The sequence below is a fragment of the Dipodomys spectabilis genome, unplaced genomic scaffold (assembly GCF_019054845.1).
Source record: "Dipodomys spectabilis isolate Male_0828 unplaced genomic scaffold, ASM1905484v1 ptg000360l, whole genome shotgun sequence".
Classification (NCBI taxonomy): Eukaryota; Metazoa; Chordata; class Mammalia; order Rodentia; family Heteromyidae; genus Dipodomys; species Dipodomys spectabilis.
The window spans coordinates 3,900,373-3,914,379 of record NW_024871037.1 but is presented as its reverse complement, the minus strand read 5'-3'; the positions used below and the strand labels follow the sequence as shown (position 1 = coordinate 3,914,379).

Genomic DNA, 14,007 nt, shown 5'->3' with positions numbered 1-14,007 from the left:
CATGTAAATCCCCTATGATCTGACAGATGAAGGTAAAAGGGGCACTACCAAGTGGGGGCCACCGAGGGGACATAGCGCCGTACCCAACATGCTTGATGAGAATTCTAAACAGTTGGGTTCTGGTTTTTCATGCCTATCATCCTAGCTACTCAGAAGGCTGAGATCTGAGGATCCTGGTTTAAAGCCAGCCCCAGCAGGAAAGTCCATGAGACTCTTATCTCCAATGAACCATCAGAAAACCAGAAGTGGCGCTGTGGCTCAAGTGGTAGAGCACTCACCTTGAACTGAAGAGCTGAGGGACAGCGCCCAGGCCCAGATTTCAAGCCCTAAGACCAACAAAAAGAAAGAAAAAAAAAAAAGAAAGAAAAAAAGGGATGGTAGGGTAAAAGCAAAGGAGGAGGTAACAATGCTCAATAGGAAATGTACTCATTACCCTACTCATGTAACTGTAACTCCTCTGTACAGTATTTTTACAATAAAAAAATATATGAAAAAAGAATCCTAAACAAAGAGGAACAAATAGATTTTTCAGGTATGTGAGAGAGCTATTTTATATATATATATATATATATATATATATATATATATATATGTATATATATACACATATTTGTAAGTATATATATATATATTTTCAAGTCCAGAGGCTTGAAAAACTCAGGCCCGGAGCGCTGCCCCTGAGCTTCTTTTGTTCAAGGCTAACGCTCTACCACTTGAGCTACAGAACCACTTCCGGCTTTTTCTGTGTTTGTAGTACTGGAGAATCAAACCTAGGGCTTCATGCATATTAGGCAAGCACTCTACCACTAAGCCACCTTCCCAATCCCATTACTTTCAGCTTTGTTTGCTGGTTAATTGAAGGTAAGAGTCTCAAAGACTTTTCTGCCCAGGCTGGCTTTGAAGTATGATCCTCAGATCTCAGCCTCCTGAGTAGATAGGATCACAGGTGTGAGTCACCAGCGCCCGCTCAGGTCAGCTAGTTTTTATTTTATTTTATTTTTTTGTCGGCCGTGGGGCTTGAACTCTGGGCCTGGGCGCTGTCCCTCAGCTCTTCAGCTCAAGGCGAGCGCTCTACCACTTGAGCTACAGCGCCACTTCCGGTTTTCTGGTGGTTTATTGGAGATAGGAGTCTCACAGTCTCTCCTGCCCGGGCTGGCTTTGAACCGCGATCCTCAGATCTCAGCCTCCTGAGTAGCTAGGATGACAGGCGTGAGCCACCAGCACCCGCTCAGGTCAGCTAGTTTTTAAAGGCTAAGAACAGAGTGACGATGTATAAATCAAGGTTTAATCAATGTAATGAATTCCATTTTGACTCACCCTGTCATTTCTGAGGTTTAAATCTTTTATTTTTGAGTGACCTTTTCCGGCCAGTGAAGGACTATTTGAGCTGTAAATTACTGCACCCTTTTGCCTCAGATTTCACAAAGGGACTGGGAAATGATTAGTGGGATTCACATTTAAGATATCATTTTGTGGGGCTGGGAAGGTGGCTCAGTAGTAGAGTGCTTGCCTTGCATGCATGAGGCCCTGGGTTCGATTCCTCAGCACCACATAAGCAAAAAGAAAAAAGCCGGAAGTGGCGCTGTGGCTCAAGTGGTAGGTAGAGCGCTAGCCTTGAGCTGAAGAGCTGAGGGACAGCACCCAGGCCCAGAGTTCAGGCCCCACGACCGGACCCAAAAAACAAAAAACAAAAAACAAAAAACAAAAAAAAGATATCATTTTGTGGGCTGGGAAGGTGGCTCAGTGGTAGAGCGCTTGCCTTGCATGCATGAGGCCCTGGGTTCGATTCCTCAGCACCACATACACAGAGAAAGCCAGAAGTGGTGCTGTGGCTCAAGCGGTAGAGCGCTTGCCTTGAGCTGAAGAGCACAAGGACAATGCCCAAGCGCAGAGTTCAAGCCCCATGACAGACAAAAAAAGGGAGAGAGAGAGAGAGAGGACCCAAAAAAAGAAAAAAGGGGCTGGGAAGGTGGCTCAGTGGTAGAGCGCTTGCCTTGCATGCATGAGGCCCTGGGTTCGATTCCTTAGCACCACATAAACAGAAGGGAAAAAAAAGCCGGAAGTAGCACTGTGGCTCAAGTTGTAGAATGCCAGCCTTGAACTGAAGAGCTGAGGGACAGTGCCCAGGCCCAGAGGTCAGGCCCCGCAACTGGCAAAAAAAAAAACAAAGATATCATTTTGTAAAGAGTTGCTGTCACATGGAAAAATGTATTACATATATATATATACATGTATATATATATATATATACATAATATATATATATACATATATATATATTAACTTTCCATGGGCTGAAAATTTCTTACCCTGAGAATTCTATGAGAAATGCACTACGGCCTACAAAGTATAAAATATTTAAAAGTATTAGGAGATAAATTAGCTCTATATTCCATTGTTTTTCTTCTTTTGGGATGTTGGGAGATCATTTCGTTAAGAAATGGAAATAAATAGGGAAAAAATTGTGATAATGGTATTCTAGTCATTAAAATGACAAAAATAGCAATTTTTTTGTAGCTACATAAAAAATCTTCTCTCTGGAGCTTCAAGTGCTGAACATAGGGTGTTAGAAAAAAACAGGCTTATGGAAGAGAAAAATTTAATTTCAGATTAGTTAAAATACATGTTTTCCATCTCCGATGCCAGTGTAAATTTAACAAGGTAAAATGATGTCATGGGCTGGGAAGGTGGCTCAGTGGTAGAGCGCTTGCCTTGCATGCCTGAGGCCCTGGGTTCCATTCCTCAGCACCACATAAGCAGAAAAAGCCGGAAGTGGCGCTGTGGCTCAAGTGGTAGAGTGCTAGCCTTGAGCTGAAGAGCTGAGGGACAGTGCCCAGACCCAGAGTTCAGGCCCATGACCGACAAAAAAAAAAAAAAGTCATAGGCCCATAACAACTCAATCCAATAATTAAAAATGATTTGACTCCTTTTTTAGGAGTATTTTTCCCTCATCATCTTGACTTTCTTTTCCCTCTTTTTTCTTTTTTTTTTTTTTTGATCCGGTCTTGGGGCCTGGACGCTGTCCCTCAGCTCTTCAGCTCAAGGCTAGTGCTCTACCATTTGAGCCACAGCACTACTTCCAGCTTTTTTCTTATGTGGTGCTGAGGAATCAAACCCAGGGCCTCAGGCATGCAAGGCAAGCACTCTACTACTGAGCCACCTTCCCAGCCCCTTTTTTCTTTTTTTGGGTCCTCTCTCTCTCTCTCTCTCTCTGTCTCTCTCTCCCTTTTTTTGTCAGTTGTGGGGCTTGAACTCTGCACTTGGGCATTGTCCTTGTGCTCTTCAGCTCAAGGCGAGCGCTCTACCGCTTGAGCCACAGCACCACTTCTGGTTTTCTAGCAGTTTATTGGAGATAAGAGTCTCACGAACTTTCCTGCCCAGGCTGGCTTTGAACCGAGTAGCTAGGATGACAGGCATAAACCACCAGCGCCAGCTTTTCTCTCTCTCTCTTTTTCTCTCTCTCTCTTTGGTACTGGGCATTAAACTCAAGATGTTGCATTTTCTAGGCAAGCATTTTACCACTGGGCTACGTCCCAGCCCATTCTTACTTTTGTGTGTGTATGAGGGGAGGAGGGAGAAAGGGGGTTAATTGTTGAGCAATTCTTTTTTTTGTTGTTGTTTTGTCTGAGATTGGGACTTGTATTTGGTATCTGATGCTTTCTGATTGGCTGGTGTTCTACCACCGGATCCATGCCTCCAACCCAAAGTTGAGCAGTATTATATGCTTGATATCATGCTGGATGTTTTACACTCTTGCACATAGCTGACTTTCTCAGTCCTTTTTGCCTAGGATGGCTTCGCGAACATCATGATCCTCACATCTCAGCCTCCTGAGCAGCTATGATGCTAGGTGCAAGCCACTAGTGCCCAATTTACATCCATGATTGTTTTTCATGTGGTATCCTTCATTATGTCCATGTTACAGATTAAAGAAACTGAGGTGTCAGGTGCCGGTGGCTCACGCCTGTCATCCTAGCTACTCAGGAGCCTGAGATCTGAGGATCATGGTTCAAAGCCAGCCTGTGCAGGAAAGTCTATGAGACTCTTATCTCCAATGACTCACCTGAAAACCAGAAGTGGTGCTGTGGCTCAAGTGGTAGAGCACTCACCTTGAGTGAAGAGCTGAGGGACAGCGCCCAGGCCCTGAGTTCAAGTCCCTCGACCGACAAAAAAACAAAACAACAAAAATTATATTGACACTTCCTGTATTGATCACATCTTAAAGCTGATGTCTTCCTAACCTCCACTGGCATGCCCTGCCCCCTAGTGGAAGTTTGCTTAAAAAAAAAACCAACAATAATGCCTTTTACTGTTCCCTCAGGATGAAAATGTGCCTCCCTTACTGCTTCATCTGAAATATAATAAGATATATATAGCCTTTTATTTATCTCTAATACAGGGTAATAGGATTGTTCTAATGCAGGTGGACAAAAAAAAACAGCTCAGAGAAATTCAAAATGCACTCCAAGAAATGAGATAGCAATTCATGATCATGGCGTTGAAATCAGACTGGCATCGGGCGCTCTCCCAAGTAAATGGGAGCAAATCAAGCATCTTTACTCAAATTACATTTAAAAGCTTGACGGTCTGCCAGATTGTGTTAGAGCTAACACAGAGACACAAGGCGTCCTGGACAGAGATGGTCTGTGGATGTGTAGTTAAAACACAGAAGATTCAAATGCATCAAAATTGGTTTTCCTCTCCTCCGTTTTTAAAATTATCCCCCCGCCACCCCCCCATGGGATCTCTTCCACTTTGGCACTGCAAAAAAAAAAAATCATCCTAGTATGAAATAGCATCATTGGATGGCCTAGGTTTAATTAGAAAGGACTCAAGCTTATATTGGATTGGATTTTGTAGTAAGCAACAGGAATGGGGTTTTTTTTTTTTTTTTTTTTTTTGGAGCAAATTAGGCCATTATTTCTGCTATTGTTCATCAAAAGAAGCAGCCCTGGGCAACAATTGCTGATAGTATCACACTTGGAAAGGGCTGAGTGGTGTGTGGTAATGACTTAGTGTGGAGCCAGTGGTGTAAGCTGAAGAGGAGGAAGAGGAAGAGGAGGAGGAGGGGGAGGACTGGGGAGGAAGAGGAGAAGGAGAAGGAGGAAGGGGATAAGGAAGAGGGGGAGGAGGAGGGGGAGGAAATGGCCAGTTTCATTCTCAGTAGAGAGCTAGCTCTTAAAAATTAGATTACCATCCAGGAGCCTGTGGCTCACACCTGCAATCCTAGCTACTCAGGAGGCTGAGATCTGAGGATCATGGTTCAAAGCCAGCCCAGGCAGGAAAGTCTGTGAGACTCTTATTTCCAATAAACCACCAGAAAACCAGAAGTGGCGCAGTGGCTCAAGTGACAGAGCGCTCCCCTTGAGCTGAAGAGCTGAGGGACAGCGCCCAGGCCCCATGACTGACAAAAAAAAAAAAAAATTAGATTATTATTCTTCAAGAATGACCAAAGTGCAAAAAGAGAGGCAGCAAAGCCAACAGTTTAAGGCATCTACAATAGGGAACAAAGGTCAGAATGGTCCAAAAGAAAATTACATCTCGGGCTGGGAAGGTTGTTCAGTGGTAGAGCGCTTGCCTTGCATGCATGAGGTCCTGGGTTCAATTCCTCAGCACCACATAAGCAAAAGAAAAAAAAAAAGCTGGAAGTGGCGCTGTGGCTCAAGTGGTAGAGCGCTCGCCTTGAGCTGAAGAGCTGAGGGACAGCGCCCAGGCCCAGAGTTCAAGCCCCACCACCAACAAAAAAACAAAAAAAGAGTCTCACAAAGCACCAGCCAAGGGCTGGTGGCTCACGCCTGTAATCCTAGCTCCTCAGGAGGCTGAAATGCCGAGGACTGTGGTTCGAGGCCAACCCAGGCAGAACAGTTTGCCAGACCCTATGTCCAAAATACCCAGCCAAAAGCCACAATGGAACTGTGACTTAAGTGGTAGGGCGCCAGCTTAGCAAGCTGAAGGCCCTGAGTTCGAGCTCCTCTTCTGGCCACCCAAAACTCTCAAATGATCAAAACCAACCATTCCATCTAGTAGCTACGACTTCCCCGCCACTCCCCCCCCCCACAGCATCTTTATCACCAGTTCACAAAAACATAGTGGTATTGATTTATGATACGGCAAGCACTGTCAAACTGAATCAATTAACATTTGAGGGGCATTTTCATTCCCACAAGCAAACCCCTTTCAGCTGTCAAAAACACACACACACACACTAAAGGCCATGGATTTAGTTTTATTCTTCAAGCCACACGGGCATAGCCACCTGCTGCAAACAAGGGGACTGGAAAGGTCAGATGGTTACAGAAAAGCCATCTCCAGTATAAGCGTAAACTCCGAACCATGATGTCCCCTGGAACTGAGTGACTTTCAAGTTCTAACTCAAGATAAGTGAGCCAACTTTTGGTGTGTGTGTGGCGGGGGGGGGGGGGGGGGGGGGGGTTGTCGTGGGGCTTGAACTCTGGGCCTGGGCACTGTTCCTCAGCTCTTCACTCAAGGTAAGAGCTATACCTTAGGAGCCACAGCGCCACTTCTGGTTTTCTACTGGTTTATTAGAGATAAGAGCCTCACGGACTTTCCTGCCCAGGCTGGCTTTGAACCTTGATCCTCAGACCTCACCCTCCTGAGTAGCTAGGATTACAGGCGTGAGCCACCGGTGCCCGGCTCCTGTTACTTTACCTTTTCCTCAGGTGTCTAACTATGATCACATAGTGGCTACTGCAGCTCTGGACATCACATCTGCATTCAAAGCTGGCAGAAGGTCCAAATGTAAAATGAGTATTACCAGCAGATTTCTCCTTATAGATCATTGAGCTTATGCTTGAGCATAAGGAAGACTAGACAAACAAGTATTTAGTTTACCCAGACTCCATCACACAAGTGGGCAAGGGAAATGTTGGTTGAGACTGGATGTTGGATGGTCTTACTTTTTACATCCCTTTATCTAATTTTGGGCAGTTGTAGGGTTTGAATTCAGCCCTTCATGTTTGCTAGGAAGATGTTCAATTACTGAGCCATACTTTCCAACCTTTTCTGAGCTAGTCTGGTGTGTGTGTGTGTGTGTGTGTGTGTGTGTGTGTGTGTGTGTACTGGGCTTGAACTCAGGGTCTGGGTGCTATCCATTAGACTTTTTTCTTATTGCTCAAGACTGGTGCTCTTCCATATGAACTATAGCTCTACTCTGGCTTTTTGCTGTTTAATTGTATATAAGAGTCTCATGGATTTTCCTGCTTGGGGCTGGCTTTGAATGGTGATCCTCAGATCTCAGCTTCTTTGTTTTTTTTTTTTTTTGGTCCGCTTGTGGGGCCTGAACTCTGGGTCTGGGCGCTGTCCCTTAGTTCTTCAGCTCAAGGCTAGTGCTCTACCACTTGAGCCATAGCGCCACTTCCGGCTTTTTTTTTTCTGCTTATGTGGTGCTGAGGAATTGAACCCAGGGCCTCAGGCTTGCAAGGCAAGCGCTCTACCACTGAGCCACCTTCCCAGCCCAGATCTCAGCTTCGTGATGAGCTAGGATTACAGGTTATGAGCCACTTGGTCCTGCATGTTTTTTTGTTTGTTTTTTGCTGGTCCTGGGGCTTGAACTCAGGACCTGGGCACTATCCTTTAGCTTCTTTTGCTCAAGGCTAGCACTCTACCAATTGAGCCACAGCACCACTTCTGGCCTTTTCTGTGTATGTGGTACTGAGGAATCGAACCCAGGGCTTCATGCATGGTAGGCAAGCACTCTACTACCACCAAGCCACCTTCCAAGCCCTTAAATACTATATTTTAATTAATGGGTAGGTGGTTAAACGCTGAGAACGGGGTATTTTCCTGGGGGGGGTGTGGGGGAGGGAAGTGGGATCTATACTTGGGAAATGGAAGGCCCCAACATTACCACCACCAAAGACCCTACAAGAACTCACGAACCACATCTGAAAATTATTCCGTGGTGGGGAATAACCTTTCCTGTGTAAGGCTGCAGAATCCGGACCTCGTGAGGTGGTAGGGTTTGAACCCGCGGCTCCAGCCTCTAGGTTTTCCCCGCGCTGGGAAGGAAGGGCGGGGCTGAGCCGAGGCCACACCCTCCAGGGGGCGGGGAAAGGCTGGAGGGGGGAGGGGGGAAGGAAGGCAAGCACCTCATTGGTTCCTCACGGGCGCAGCCCCGCCACGCCCCTCGCCGGTTTCCTAGCAACCAGCTCCCGAGGGCCGCTCCTCCCTAAGCCTCCTCACGCGCGCGCGTCACTTCCGCTCCGCCGCCGGAAGTGGCGTCAGCCCGCGGCTTTTTCCCCGGGAGTTCGGCGTTGACTTTTGCTGGAACTGGTGCGCTGCGCTGTGTCTCCTTCCAGCGTCCGCACCCGTCACCTCCCTCACCCCCGAGGAGGGTCCGCGGGGGTGCAGCGACTCATGTAAGAGGAACCAGAGTCCCGGGAACGCGAGGTTCCCCCCCCACGCCCGGGACGGGGGAGGGGGTCCCCGGGGGGAGAGGGTGGGGGGTGGGGCCTGGGCTCCGCACCACCCCCACCCCGGCTCCTGGTTATTGGGGGGGGTTGCTTTCTTCACATACACCCCCCCCCCAACAACCCCTTCCCACACCCTGCCTCCTTCCTTTGAAGGAAGAGCCTCTTCTAGAACTTTCCCAGAGGCCTAGGTGGATGTGGGTGGGAGAGCAAAGCCTCAGGTGGGGAGAGGAAGATGGCGGGGGGGGTGGAGAGGCTGGTTTGCTGCAAAATGCTGGTGAGGATTACTTGGGACCCGTGTGGGTGGTGGTCTCTCAACAGGGTTTGTCATTCTGGCAGAGTTTCCTGTTCCAAAGTTTGGTTGGAAGGCTGGGAAGGTGGCTCAGGGGTAGAGCGCTTGCCTCGCGTGCCTGAGGCCCTGGGTTCGATTCCTCAGCACCACAGAAGCAAAAAGTAAAAAAGCCAAAAGTGGCGCTGTGGCTCAAGTGGTAGAGCGCTGGCCTTGAGCTGAAGAGCTGAGGGACAGCACCCAGGCCAAGAGTTCAGGCCCCACGACCAGACCCGCCCCCAAAAAAACAAAAAACAAAAGTTTGGCTGGACCCCTGCTTGGGGGGGGGTGGGCTGGGGTGGCATGTTGGAATTAGGCTGCAAGGGCCCTAGGAGAGACTGGCTTTTGTGGCTCTTAGGCTAATTCTTCCTGGGATCAAATGACTTTTTTTTTTTTAAGCATATTCTTGTTTGTTTTGTTTTCACCAGTCCTAGGGCTTGAATTCAGGGCCTGGGCGCTGTCACCAGCTGCTTTGGCTCAAGGCGAGCGCACTACCACTTGAGAGCCGCAGCACCACTGCTGGCTTTTTCTGTGTATGTGCTACTGAGGAATGGAACCCAGGGCTTCATGCATGCCAGGCAAGCTCTCAACCACTAAGCCACCTTCCCACACCCAGGGACCTCACACTCTTTGATTTCTGGTTTTTATTTGTTTGTTTTTGTTTTGGTGCTCTATTACCCGCTCCACACCTGCACTTGTGGACTTCTGCTGGTTCATTGGAGATGGAATGTCCTATAGTGTTTGTCCTGCTTGGATTAGTTTTTTTTTTTTTTTGTCGGCCGTGGGGCTTGAACTCTGGGCCTGGGCGCTGTCCCTCAGCTCTTCAGCTCAAGGCGAGCGCTCTACCACTTGAGCTACAGCGCCACTTCCTGTTTTCTGGTGGTTTATTGGAGATAGGAGTCTCACGGTCTCGGCTGGCTTTGAACCGCGATCCTCAGATCTCAGCCTTCTGAGTAGCTAGGATTACAGGCGTGAGCCACCAGCGCCCGGCTTGGATTAGTTTTAAATCGCCACAAGTCTCAGCCCTCCTGAGAAGTTAGGATTATGGGTGTGAACCACTGCTTCATATTTTCACAGGGGTTTACAAAATGTTCCAACTAAATGGACTTTCTTTTTTTGGTCCAGCAGCTCAAACTCTGGGTTTGGACTCTGTGTACTGAGCTTGTTTTTTTTTTTGGGCCCGGTCATGGGGCCTGAACTCTGGGCCTGGGCGCTGTCCCTCAGCTCTTCAGCTCAAGGCTAGCGCTCTACCACTTGAGCCACAGCGCCACTTCCGGCTTTTTTCTTTTTTCTTATGTGGTGCTGGGGAATCGAACCCAGGTCCTCATGCATGCAAGGCAAGTGCTCTACCACTGAGCCACCTTCCCAGCCCTACTGAGCTTGTTTTGCTCAAAGTTAGTACTCTACCACTTGAGCCACAGTGCCACTTCCAGCTTTTTCGGCGAATAATTGGGGATAAGAGTCTCACTGACTTTCTTGCCCGGGCTGGCTTTGAACCACTATCCTCATATCTCAGTCTCCTGAGTAGCTAGGATGGCAGGCATGAACCACCAGCATGGGGCAAGATCGTTCTTTTCTATTTTTTCTTTCTTTCTTCTCCCCTCCCCCCTCAACTCCCCCCCCCCCCCCTTCTTTTTGGTTGTTGGTCCTGGGGCTTGAACTCTGGGCCTGGGCCCTGTCCTTGAGCTCTTCAGCTCAATGCTAGCACTCCACCACTTGAGCCACAACACCACTTCCGGTTTTTTGGTGTTTTTCTTGGAGATGAGTTCCTCGGACTTTCCTGCCCCGGCTAGCTTTGAACACCGATCCTTAGATCTCAGTCTCCTGAGTAGCTGGACTTTTTTTTTTGTCAGTTGTGGGGCTTGAACTCAGGGCTTGGGCACTGTCTCTGATTCTCTTTGTGCTCTGCTACTCTACTTCTTGAGCTACAGCCACTCCTGTTTTTGAGTAGTTTATTTGAGATAAGAGTCTCACAGGGACTACTTTGCTACAGCTGGCTTAGACCTGTGATCCTCAGATCTTAGCCTCCTGAGTAGCTAGGATTACCAGTGTGAGACATCCACCAGGCTGTAAATGGCCTTTGTGTATCAGGTGATTTAGTTTTAGCTGTTAAATTGTTTCTTCTTTTCAGAAGGAGTGCTTGTGTGTTTGTTTTTCTTGGACAAGGGCTGACTCATACACAGTATTTTGAAGACTCTCACATCCCCCAAATTCAGTACTGAACTTTGAGTAAAAAGGCTCATTCATGTTTTCAATCCCCATACCAGCAAATCTGAATAACATTGTCAGCTTAATGTTAGAGGGACCTTTATGATTAATTGATTAATTTTATGCCAGAATGCAGGCTCTGCTTGCTTATTTCTCAAGGCTGGTGCCCTACCACTTCAGCCATGCTTCCAGTCCATCATTTTGCTGGCTATTTGGAGTTGGAGCCTCAGATTTCTTTTTTCTGCCCACACTGGTTTCAGACTGTCAGTCTCTTGGGGCTGGGAAGGTGGCCTAGTGGTAGAGTGCTTGCCTAGCACGCATGAAGCCCCAGGTTCAATTCCTCAGTACCACATAAACAGAAAAGGCCAGAAGTGGCGCTGTGGCTCAAGTCGTAGAGCACTTGGTTTGAGCACAGAAGTTCAACAACAATACCTGAGTTCAAGCCCCAGGACCAGCAAAAAAAAAACAAAACACCAAGCAGACTGTCAGTCTCCACATCTCAGCTACCAGAGTAGTTAGGGTTACAGAGCCACCAGCAGTTGGCTAGAGGGACCTATGTAAATGTTGTTCAGCCCTTGGTGGGGGTGAGGGTATGCAATTATAGCATCCTTTTAGATAAAGTAACAAGATAAACGCCCAGAGCTAGTAGCTTACACCTGTAATCTTACCTACTCATGAGGCTGAGGTCTAAGGATCAAAGTCCACTTGGTCAGGAAAGTCTGAGACTCAGATTATATCCAGTGAGCCACTGGAAGTGGCCTTGTGGCTCAAAGTGGTAAGAGTTCAGGAACAGCACCCAGGCCCTGAGTTCAAGCCCCATGACCAATAAAAAGTTTTTAAGAAAACACCAAAAACGCCAGATAAGTGTGTCTGAAATGGACTTTCCAGATGTTGCTAGATAGCCTTATTTTCCATTGTATTTTCCTCTATTTCAATTCTCTTAATTTTCTTTCTCTTAAATAGGCATTGTAACCTTACTGAATGATCCAGTGATACTTGCCATTATGGGAAATCAACTTGCTGGCATTGCTCCTTCCCAGATCCTCTCTGTGGAGAGCTATTTCTCAGACATCCACGACTTCGAATATGACAAGAGCCTGGGAAGCACTCGGTTTTTTAAAGTGGCTCGAGCAAAGCACCGTGAGGGCCTGGTGGTGGTGAAGGTCTTTGCGATTCAGGACCCCACCTTGCCCTTAACCAGCTATAAGCAAGAGCTGGAGGAGCTCAAAATCAGGCTTCACTCAGCCCAGAACTGCCTCCCTTTCCAGAAAGCCGCAGAGAAAGCCTCTGAGAAAGCAGCCATGCTGTTCCGGCAGTACGTGCGGGACAATCTCTACGACCGCATCAGCACCCGGCCGTTCCTAAACAACATCGAGAAGCGCTGGATCGCCTTCCAGATCCTCACCGCCGTGGACCAGGCGCACAAATCCGGAGTCCGCCACGGCGACATCAAGACGGAGAACGTGATGGTGACCAGCTGGAACTGGGTTCTCCTCACCGACTTTGCCAGTTTCAAGCCCACTTACCTCCCAGAGGACAACCCAGCCGATTTCAACTACTTCTTCGACACCTCCCGGAGGAGGACGTGCTACATCGCCCCGGAACGTTTCGTTGACGGTGGGATGTTTGCCACTGAGCTGGAGTACATGAGAGACGCTTCCACCCCGCTGGTAGACTTAAATAGCAACCAGAGAACAAGAGGAGAGTTGAAGCGAGCCATGGACATCTTTTCAGCAGGTAACTGCATGGTGGCTTGGAGATTGATGTGTCTTCAATGGTCAAAACAGAAATGTAATCCAGGTGTTGGTGGCTCACGCCTGTCATCCTAGCTACTCAGGACACTGAGGTCTGAGGATCTCAGTTCAAATCCAGCCCGGTCAGGAAAGTCTGTGAAACTCTTATCTCCAGTAAACCACCAGAAAACTGAAAGTGGTGCTGTAGCTCAAGTGGTAGAGCGCTCGCCTTGAGCTAAAGAGCTGAGGGACAGCGCCCAGGCCCAAGAGTTCAAGCCCCACAACCAACAACAGCAACAACAAAAAACAACTGTAGCTTTTTTAAGAGTTGACAAACATTTGGAAATTATTTGGTTCTGTCTCAGACTCTATTAATTTAGATAGTTGCATCATTTATGGGACACGTTTAAGAAAATGCAAAAAGGATTTCACTCATTTAACTGTTCAAAAATGGTTGAAGCAGGTGGCTCATACTTGTAATCCTACCTACTCTAGAGGTGGTAATCTGGAAGATCATGGTTCAAGGCCAGCCCTAGGCATACGTGTGACACTGCATCTAAGTCAAGAGCCAGGTAGTGGGGCTGGGAAGGTGGCTCAGCGGTAGAGTGCTTGCCTTGCATGCATGAGGCCCTGGGTTCGATTTCTCAGCACCACATAAGCAGAAAAAGCCGGAAGTGGGCTCATTGGCTCAAGTGGTAGAGCGCTCGCCTTGAGCTGAAGAGCTGAGGGACAGCGCCCAGGCCCAGAGTTCAAGCTCCATGACCAACAACAATAACAACAACAAAAAGAGCCAGGTAGTGTTCACCTGTGAGCCTAGCTGTGTGGGAAGTGTAAGGAGGCCAGTTACTGTGCAGCCTGGGCCCAGACATGCACACAGGACCCTCCTGGAAAAGTAAAGGTACCAATAAATAAAGCACTGGGGCATAGTTCAGGTGGTAGAGCATGAAATCCTGACTCTAACTACCAGTTAAAATTGTTTTTTGAATGCTTAGAAGTGCTGACGACACAGATGGATAATATATAGCCGGGCGTCCGTGGCTCACACTTGTCACCCTGGCTACTCAGGCAGTTGAGATCTGAGGATCATGGTTCAAAACCAGCCTGGGCAGGAAAGTCCATGAGACTCCTATCGTCAACTACTCAGAAAAAGCCAGAAGTGGCTCTGTGGCTCAAGTGGTAGAGCACTATCCTTGAGCACAAAGAGGCTCAGGGACAGTGCCCAGACTCTGAGTTCAAGCCCCAGGACTGGCAAAAAAAAAAAAAAGTGCTAGTAACGCAGATGGATAATGTATGGACCCTCTTCAAAATG

At 47.8% G+C, this 14,007-nt stretch overlaps 1 protein-coding gene across 3 annotated transcripts in view; it reads left to right on the top strand.

Annotated features, from left to right (window-relative positions):
- Positions 1 to 8,279: 8,279 nt before the first annotated feature.
- Positions 8,280 to 14,007, top strand: part of Pik3r4 (phosphoinositide-3-kinase regulatory subunit 4) — a 64,533-nt gene continuing 58,805 nt past the window's right edge. For all 3 annotated transcript variants that reach the window (XM_042666005.1, XM_042666004.1, XM_042666003.1), the window contains exons 1-2: positions 8,280 to 8,378; positions 11,929 to 12,702. In XM_042666005.1, the coding sequence (XP_042521939.1) occupies positions 11,970 to 12,702 (733 nt within the window). In that variant the 5' untranslated portion in view covers positions 8,280 to 8,378; positions 11,929 to 11,969. The remainder of the gene's footprint in view (positions 8,379 to 11,928; positions 12,703 to 14,007) is intronic.